General features: G+C 38.7%; 1 protein-coding gene across 2 annotated transcripts in view; it reads left to right on the top strand.

Moving 5' to 3' along the window:
• Nucleotides 1–6,158: 6,158 nt before the first annotated feature.
• The window catches only part of LOC311246082 (casein kinase II subunit alpha-like), a 45,000-nt gene continuing 40,959 nt past the window's right edge, over nt 6,159–10,199 (top strand). The window contains exons 1-5 of one of the 2 annotated variants that reach the window (XM_084336155.1): nt 6,159–6,214; nt 7,211–7,302; nt 7,628–7,704; nt 8,281–8,407; nt 9,153–9,264. In XM_084336155.1, coding sequence (XP_084192281.1) covers nt 8,307–8,407; nt 9,153–9,264 — 213 coding nt within the window. In that variant the 5' untranslated portion in view covers nt 6,159–6,214; nt 7,211–7,302; nt 7,628–7,704; nt 8,281–8,306. Of the gene's footprint in view, nt 6,215–7,210; nt 7,303–7,627; nt 7,705–8,280; nt 8,408–9,152; nt 9,265–10,199 lie in introns of those variants that run through there. The other variant, XM_084336156.1, reaches the window with a different exon arrangement.

Raw genomic sequence — 10,199 nt, 5'->3', positions numbered from 1 at the left:
TTCTGAGACATCTGCAAATTGGGGTGGAGGTGAATTCTAGCTAAAACATATATTCATCCCGGTAGGAAATTAACAGGGAATTTGGCGCCAAGGTAAAATATCCGGGGGATTCGGTATAGATTAGATTAAAATGTTAGATTAGATTAAAATTTTAGATTAGATTCAAATGAATTGTCAATATACAGCACAAGTATTAGTTAGGGAATTTTAGCAAGATGTTTGGACCATCTGTGAAAAAATGTATTACCAATAGCTTTCTTCACCAAAGTGTTCCTATAGGTGTCTACTAACACCTCTCAATTTATTCAAACCCAAATCCTCTGGGAAAATTCTGGAGAGCCAATCAAAGTTAAGGAGCCCAGGGGGCTTGGGCGAAAAATATGAATAAAATTAAAATCAAATATTAACGTGTGGGGTGACTAACTAGCGGTTTTCAGGGGTGCTGAATCTATTCCAACCATTAGTTTTGAGTAAGAATGGCTCCCTGGCCATAAAATATTGGTATATTATATAGTATAATATATTTTAAGCTATAATGTACAGCAAAAAGGGTATAATCAACAGTATGGGACTGAGGTGTTGTTGATTTGATTCTATTCTGGAAAATAAAATGTGAAAATATTGCAAAAAACTAATAAGTGTTCACCTACTGTGCACATGCTCAGTAGGCTACACTGTCTGCATGTGGGGAAGGAGAGCAGGAGTGCTGCATCATGGCAAATATTTCTGCACAACAAAAACGATTTTAAGGTATGATCGTTTAACTACTCTTTGGGAGAGTAATTGGTTTTCCTCTGCTGGCAAAAGGTTTGATAACTGTAAATGTAGCACTTTATCAATTTTCTCTAGTTTATTGCTAACAATAAACAACCATTCACCTAGCTAAAGTTTGCTTACAGCTATTAGATAGATAGCTAGCATCAGAGTGGTTATAAGATCAGCTGGACTTTGGAAACCACCCAAAGGTTTGGGGGACTTGAGATTTGAAATGTTCAGCAAGCGGGCTGCAGCAGGGAAAATCAGCCCTGAGAAACTGCCCCCCCCCCCCCCCCCCCCCCCCCCGACTACAGCAGCAGCAGCACAACATTCTCTCCGGGCATATCTCCAAACCAGAGACTGGCTTCTACTACAAAGTCCATCACTGGATGTTCTGGACTATGGCTGGAAACTGGGAGAAGAAGGCTATGCACCAGACCCTACCACAGACCCCATTGCCCCAGACTATCTCCTGAAATTCATCAGCTGCAACTGTGAGGGAGACTGCAGTACACGCAGGTGCTGCTGTAAAAAACAGGGGGTCAAGTGCATATCTGCTTGTGGCAAGCAGGCACGTGCACACATAGAGGCCAAGGGGTGCCTGAGCACCTGCCTTTTTGAGCCTCATCAAAAAAGTGCCCTTTTTGAAAAAAAATTAAATAATTTTTTTTTTTTTTTTTTTATCGTTAAGCAAATGGACTGCCCTTCCAACTGAAAAATTTCAGGATATAATCAAAATATTAGGTAAAGAGAGAGAGATGCCCCATATTCCATTGCAGTTTGCACGGCCTCCTCAGCGTGCCTCTCCGCGGACCTATATATTTTATGCATAGCGTGGGTGGTGATGATGATGATGATGATAGAAACCGCTGTTGAATGCTGGTATTTCACTCATTGAGGGACACGAAGAAGTCAAGTCCGATGGGATTTGGGAATCTCAAATACAAATCGGGATTGGAATAAAAAATGCATTTATATTAAACAATACAGAATATACAGCACTTCTTGGGGTCTGTAGGGTAAGCACTTATTCCCTCCCCCCTGAACATTTATGGAGATGTATGGGCCTTTTAAGTCAGTGATAAAAGCGTCTTTGAAGGATAAGTGAGCTCCTGCACTGATTATTATAGTTCAATATTCAATATTTGATCACCATAACCCCCCAAAAAGCATAAAAAGGGGGCCCCTTAAAAATGGCGCTCGCGCGCTACGCGCGCTTGGTTAATATATACACACAAGTGTAGTGCCCTTTTCAGCCTTTGAGCACCTGCCCCTCTAAAGTCCTGTGCACGTCCCTGGTGGCAAGTGTAAAGGAGAGTGCCATAAAAACCAGACAGACGAGAAAAGGAGTGAGGAAGATGGGGAGTTGGCTTAGTAAAGAAAAACTGAAACCATGTATCAATAATGCACATTTCTATACCATTCCATTCTATGTAACGTTACATTTCTCTTGTAATAAAGTAAAGATATATGTTCTTATGGACAAAAATTTGTTTTTTTTACTAAAAAACTAATGGTTGGAATAGATTCAGCGCCCTGAAAAACACTTGTTAGACACCCCACAAGTTAATATTTGATTTTTCATATTTTTCACCCAAGCCCTCTGGGTATACCAATATTTTATGACCAGGGAGCCAAATTTACTCAAAACGAATGGTTGGAATAGATTCAGCACCCCTGAAAACCCCTCGTTAGTCACCCCACACGTTAATATTTGATTTAAATTTGTTTCATATTTTTCGCCCTAGCCCCCTGGGCTCCTTAACTTTGATTGGTTCTCCAGAATTCCAGACACCTATAGGAACACTTTGGTGAAGAAAGCTATTGGTAATACATTTTTTCACAGATGGTCCAAACATCTTGCTAAAATTCCCTAACTATGGTACAACGAAAATAACTGTGGCATCCAACCAGAGTGCAAATGTAACAGTAAAGTGCAATAGTAATATACAATGTACACTGTACAGATGATTAAACTGGGTATAAAATATAATTTATATATATATATTTAATTTAGTACTACTGAGTATAGTGCTAATCAGATGTATGTACAGAGTTGTAGTATTAATATGTACAGTGATACATGTATAAAGACACTATGGTAGTAATTGTATTGGCCAGCAGCATAACTAGTAAGAGTAGGTAAGGGATATGTACAGATATAGATATATTATCTATGGATATGTAAAAGGATTATGTGCAGGACAGTATGTACTGACAGATGTGGATAGATATATAGATGGTAAGAATAAATAAGAATAAAGTATAGGTAGGTATATCAAAGGTTTTATGAACCCATGCCAAAAATTACACCCGCTATAAAACAAAAAAGTACATTTCCTATTATGTTGGACAAGGAACCTATAAAAGAAGGAAGGGTCATCACATCACCATGTAGCATGTGAATGCACATTGGTGCCAAGTGTGGAAACGTTCAATTCGGCCGACATCGAGTTGAATCAGCCGTCTCCTTATTTATGACCTGCCAGTTAAGGTGATGTCAGAATCATCTGCAATGTGTTGCATTGTTAACTAGCTAACGTTTGATATATCAGTTGATGTATATTTCCTCGGATACCTTGCATATTTTGAATTTCAATATATGCTTCAATAGAACTGGCACCAAAGTCTTGGCCCCAATGTGCGTTCGTTCACGCGCTACACAGTGACGTGAAGACCCTTCCTTCTTTTAGTTTCCTTTGTCTCTCAGATTACAGCCGTACTGACCTGTGACATCGGCAGAGTCCGCGGTGGCTGCTAGTGTGACTTTTGAAGCGTGCGACTCTGAAGACAAACAAACCAAACTTTACTCAAGTAGTTCTTGTTTCTAATGACACTCTCAACCAATGCGTGCATCTTGATGTCAATATAGGGGGGGGGGGGCACGATTTATACCTGCTGAGTCATCCTGTGGCCCCGCAGGTGGTTTTGTAGGGTTTTCATTTGCTGTGGAAAAGAAACAATGCATGGAAATAGAGGTGCTGTTAGTGCTAACTATAAGCTCTATCAGATAGACATTGGAGTAACGATACAATAATTTACAACAATCTACAACAATCTACACCTTCTGGATTCTCCTGTGCAGGTGGATTTGTAGGGTTTTCATTTGCTGTGCAAAAGAGACAATGCATGGAGATAGAGGTGCTGTTAGATGGTACTGACACCTAACTCTATAAAATATCTGAGCAATAAAATGTAAAACAATGTAAAAATAAAAACAATGCTCTCATTCTATTTCCCCCTCTGTGTGTACACAGTATGCTTTTTTTTATGCCTATATATTCGGGGATGCAATGTTTTCAGTATCTAATAAGAAATAGTAATTAAGCATTTAGGCCTACTTTATTTTATCTTTTTGACATTATATTAAGATAAGATAAGATGATCCTTTATTAATCCCCTTGGGGAAAGGTGTAAAAGCAGCATGGGGGGGGGGGGGCTTCACAGTCTGATAATATACTATAAGATACAATATAAAAAGTACAAAATACAAGATAGTACAAGGTAAGTAGGTAGCAACAACATTAGCAGCAGTGGCGGCACCAAAAGTGGTAACAGCAGTAAAGTGAGTGGTGCAGTATGTACAGTATGAAGAATATGAAAACTATGAGCTGTGTGGACAAGGACATATTAACAGTGTAGTAGTATTATAGCAGGACAGAGACTGACTGTATATAAATAAATATAAGCAAAGTCATGACAGCCTATTGAAAGTGACGTTTGAAATACAGACCTATGAAATCTCCAGGTAAGGTTTTTTCAGTATAAGTTGTGACAAGTGCATATATAGCAACCAGTGATAAAAAGGCACTGTTATTTAGCACAATTGATCTTTAGATGTGAGAAACGGTAGGTCATAAAGCACATTTTACATAATAAGAGCATATTTCTTCAAAATATGAATTTGAACAAAAGACTCACCATTCAGGAAGCTCAGCACATTTTCCTTTTGGTCTTGAGGATAAGAAAAAGAAACACACAATGATCAGTGAGCTAGTCCTGTTCGAGAAGACATTAGCTAATGCTAGGACATCTATACCGTATTTGAGATAGTTTGGTCCTTTGTTTACCTTTTATTGGCATCATTACCACAACAGTCACAACCGCAGGAAGCAAAAGACAACACCAAAAGCTACAATGAACAAGAGGGGGAAGAACATGTTTTTAGTCATTAATTGTATCAATATGCCTTTTTTTTTTTTTTTTTTATCTTGTAAATAAAACTTTCGATGGGAAAATCTATAAGTCAATATGACAAAATGTTAAAACGTACATCTTCATCGTAGACTGAGGTCATCAGCAGTGTCGTAGTGCCCAGTGGTACTACAAGGGTTTTTATAACTGTGCTGGTGCTTCCTTGCCTCTGATAGGTTGTAACAATACAATTGGTTTGAATAAGATAGCACATGAGTTTTAGGTTACTTCTGTGCTCTGTGTGGGTTAAACAGTGCATGAATGTGGGAATGAGCAGGCAAATTAGCATGATTAGAGGCTAATTAGTTTACAAAGGCCTATTCACAACATCGGTTAATTTTGAAAACAGATGTCCTGAATAGCCTGTACACAAAAGTCACTGGAAAGCTACATTCTTCAGTCTCTATTGTTTATTGATTGCAGGTGGTTGGTGGTGCAGAGAAAATCCCTCTGGCATTTCCTGTTGCCAAAATAGCATTGTGAAGGTTTAACAATACTACTTCTGTCCGTTTCACTATTGTCCAACTTTCCTGTGTATGCCTTTTTTCTCCTTCAAATGCAATGCTTTTTTTTTATCTGATGGGGAGGACATTCTATCTAGTAGCCTATATTCCCACCTGTCAGTGTCAGAGATCAATTCTTCCAGTCAGACAGACAATGAATGAATGAATGAATGAATGAATGAATGAATGAATGAATGAATGAATGAATGAATGAATGAATGAATGAATGAATACTTTATTTAACAGATTGCAGAATGGGTACAATACAGTACGGCTCAATACACACAATTGTTAAGGGGATGCAGACCAGAGAAAGACGTTTGTCTTGTTTACATCAGGGTCCCGCATTTTCAATTCATAGTGACATCTATGACATACATGACATTTATGGCATAGGGACATACATGACATACAGGTATTTAGTACCGTTACATTTGTGACATATACGATATGCAAATATACTATGACTGCTATGGGGATGCAAGCTATGGGGATGCAATGCAGTCATAGGGATAAAAACAATCTAGACTAAAGTAAGTAAATATACGAATGAAAATCTTAATAATAATAAAGAAAAAAAAAAGAAAAAAAATGCACCTCAGGAAAGTTTCACCCTGGAATGGACCTGTTGGTGGCAGCAGGTCCATGTCCCACCAGTGCAAAAGAAGAAAAGAGCGCCCTCCTCAGGAAAGGGCCTTTGCACTAACTAAGCTCTTGATTTCAAACATCGCCATATTGACATCCCAACAACGTTGAGAGAGGTAATATACATTGGGTTATTTTACCGGGGAATCCCCATTGATTTGAAGCACTATCGAATATTTCATATACACGAAATGACTGTAAATATGTATCGTAATGGCCCTGCCGCACTACGACTCGGTAACAGTGTTTTGTAGACTGTTTTCTAAAGGCGTTGTCAGTCAGTTGCAGCCTCGCGATCCGGGCCCAGCTATTCACCCTCTCTTAGCTAGCTAGCTTAGCACTTTCCCAGCCCTGTGAAATACATGACTTGGAAGCTTTCTTTTTCATATAGCTCGGTCTATACCCATCAGAACGTTGGCCTGGCTGTTGTTGTCATGGATTGGTGCTCCCCCCCCCATTTATAGCACCAGAATATAGCAGTGGGGTAGGTTAGCTAGATAGTAATCTGTCACTTTCCACCCGGCTTTTCTCCGGTGTTGACGAGCTAAGGCTAAGTGGCTAACGTTAGCTAGCCTCGCAGGTAGCCCCCGCGCTAGCGCTGTTACCTGCAGGCCTCGGGCCGCTCAGCCAGGGCTTCATGCGGGCAAGCAGACTGGCATTAATTCCAGGAGAATGGGAATTAAGTGTTTTTTTTTTTTTTTTTTTTTTTTTTTTTATAAACAACATTTAAACGACCAAGTGTGTGGCCTCTATACACATGCATAACAGTCATTAAGTCACTTTAGCCAATTCATGTAGGGTTAGCTAACAAGTTAGCTAAGGCTAGCGAGTTGACTTAACACATCATTTGCAGTTGCTCGCATGAATTGATGGGCACATTTGTCAGAAAACGCCTGAAAATTGCATACCCAAAGTAATCTGCAATTTATTATACTTTATATACTTATAGCACATGCATGACTCTGGTCTCTTTTGAAAGGAAACAATCAGAATTTTCATCCACAACAGGAATAATCACTCTTAAGTGCTTTTAAATCTTTTGAAATTAACTTAATTGGCAGTGCAGATACTCATCCTTTTTCTTTTCTTCTTTTTTCTTTTTTAATTATCAGGACACATTGCCTTGGTGTGGACCCCAGTGATGACTCTATTGAATCCTGTGCCCCCTGATTAGACTGGTTGGATGTCCCCTTTTAACATTCAGGTTCCTGCACTCTTGCATTGTAAACCTTATCAACATTTTATTAAAGTCTGCCAAAATGAAAATCCCCCATTATTAGTACAAGTCTGGCTAGCCCATTCACGTGGTGATGATATGCATTTCAGTTTTTTTGTTGTTCTGTCTTTGGTCCTTTTGAATTTGCCACTTCTTCAGTCCCAGTCTGCATCATAGCTATATTCCATTTACGTCTGCAAACATGTTTGTGTCTTCTAGACTTTGATCAGTTCAGTAATCATTAAACTAATGGAGATTATTAAACTATAGTGGGCCTTAACTGTGCCTAACTAGTTGTCTGTTTTGCGTTTAGTTTGCTGACCACAAAGGCATCTCAACCGCCCCTGTTCGAACCCATCTATCATCACCATCCTGGAGGGATCCTCCAAGGTAGTCTATCTTATTATTATTAGTCTTGTCAATAATGCTTTATATACCGTCTATATGTATTTTTATTCTTACTGTATATTTAGTATCCACATCTGTCTACTTACCTGCACATAATCTTTTTACATATCAGTAGATACTATATCTGTACTTACTCGTACTTAGTAGTTACGCTGCTGGCCAGTATGAGGCTACTACCATAGTGTCTTTATACCTGTATCACTGTACATATTAACACTACAACTCTGTACATACATCTGATTAGCACTACTACACTCAGTAGTACTCATTTATATATATTATACCCAGTTTAATCACCTGTACATTATATATGACTATTGCACTTTACTGTTACATTTGGACTCTGGTTGGATGCCAAACTTATTTTTAGTTGTACTGTACTTGTGCCGTTTAATGCCAATGAATTTTAATCTAATCTTATATTAAGCTACTTATAGAATCGCCTAAAAAATTAGTTGTCACAGGATTTCAGTGTCTTCGCAAATACTTCCAAGTAATTTGTACTCGTCTAACCTCGAATGACACCTTTTTTGTTTGATATAATTTGTGTCGTCCCAGGCAATAGAGAAGATCCTGTGTAGAATATGTCCGGCCCTGTTCCAAGCCGCTCTCGAGTTTACCCTGATGTCAACACGCAGAGGCCTCGGGAGTACTGGGACTACGAGTCCCATGTAGTAGAATGGGGGTAAGGTCAAGGAGGATTGACCGTGGGTTTACACGTGGCCATTTTGCTCTTCTGTCATGCTCAGGTTGGGTTCCTTTCCATGGTAGGGTGGGATGGAACTAGGGATGCTCGATATTGGCTTTTTTACCGATACCGATATTCCGATATTGTCCAACTCCAATTTCCGATACCGATACCGATACCGATATCAACCGATACCGATATATGCAGGGTTTCCCCCCAAAAAAACTGAATAATTTCAGGTAACTAATAATTTCACTGGATGCATTCAAAAGGCTTTCTAAATGTAAGCATTATCTGTGCAAAATATGATAATTAAAAAAGTAAAAATGAACATTTTAAACCAACATGCATACTTTTGACAATAAATAAAATAAGAATTGGTTCTTACTTGCTTGCCTGGGTAAATAAAGGTTAAATAAATGTAAAAAAAAAAAAAAATTGTTATTTTTTTTTTTTTTTTTTTACCGATAGCGATATTTTCCGATATCACATTTTACTGCCGATATCGGCCGATAATATCGGTCGGCCGATAATATCGGACATCCCTAGTTCCTTTCCATGGTAGGGTGGGTGGGATGGAACCCAACCTGAGCACAACATGAGAGTAAAAAGGGACAGCTGTGTGTGAATATGGTCAATTGTCATCTTGTTTGGGTGTCGGTTACATACGGTGTGGCTCGGTTTTACTCTGGTCGGTTACGACCGCTCAACAGCGTTTATCCACGGTTTTCTTCTTTTTCAGGAACCAAGACGACTATCAACTCGTGAGAAAATTAGGCAGAGGCAAATATAGCGAAGTGTTTGAAGCCATAAACATCACAAACAATGAAAAAGTGGTCGTGAAGATACTGAAGGTATTGAAATTACTGTTTAATATCCAATACATTTTACAGTGTGGTTGAAATGCTTACTTGCAACACTCAACATTTACCAATATACACCAGATTTTTTTATTAGGCCTTTTGCCATAGACGAGTGTTGGTATCAGGGCTCCCCCTAGGGTCTTACAATCTTACATTTAATAATGAGAATGTTAGGCCTTTCAAAGTATGATTTTGCTAGGTCTTAAAAATGTATTGGATTAGGAAGTTACGTCTCTGTTGCCATAACCGCTCTGTCTCGCGTTTAAATGTATTTGGGGGAAATGTATGGACTGCAGTACGGTAATAGCAATACTCAGCCCCCCCCCCATTCATATGGAACCAATAATCGCTAACTTGGTGCCCCTGTTGAGAACCCAGCTAGCAACTGCACCTAGCAGCCAAGTCTGAGCTAGCATCAGTCAAAGTTAAGTAATTCTGGGATTTATTTATTCTTTCATACTTTCTTTGGCCAGTATGGCTATTTCATATAGGTCTGCGGGGTATTAAAACGTTTAAAATGATCAAATTCACAATTTAAGGCCTTAAAAGATATTACAAAGTCTTAAATGTTATTTGCACAAAAGAAAGAAAAGAAAAAAATGCGGGGCAGCCTGACTAAAATATATGCAATGTTTTTGTATTCATTGTTTTTTGCGGGGCTACCGGGAGATTGTTTTTTTTTTTTGCTAGTATGATCGTGTTGCTAAATTGGTATAAAATGTAGCTCTAAGTGGTATTATAAAGATCTTTAAAATGTCTTAAATTGACCTTGTTGAAACCTGCAGGAACCCTGCGGTACATACATACCTTGAAACTTAGTTTAGATGTACAAGACTGTGTGTGGGAGCAGTACAGTGTGCTGTCATTCTGTCATTCACAGACGTTTTGTTGAATTAGGCCCACGACACTCAAAAATAGGGTTTAGT

This window comes from Notolepis coatsorum, assembly GCF_963971535.1.
Source record: "Notolepis coatsorum genome assembly, chromosome: 19".
NCBI lineage: Eukaryota > Metazoa > Chordata > Actinopteri > Aulopiformes > Paralepididae > Notolepis > Notolepis coatsorum.
Note: the sequence above shows the minus strand (reverse complement) of the source record. Positions and strands in the feature narration are given on the sequence as shown.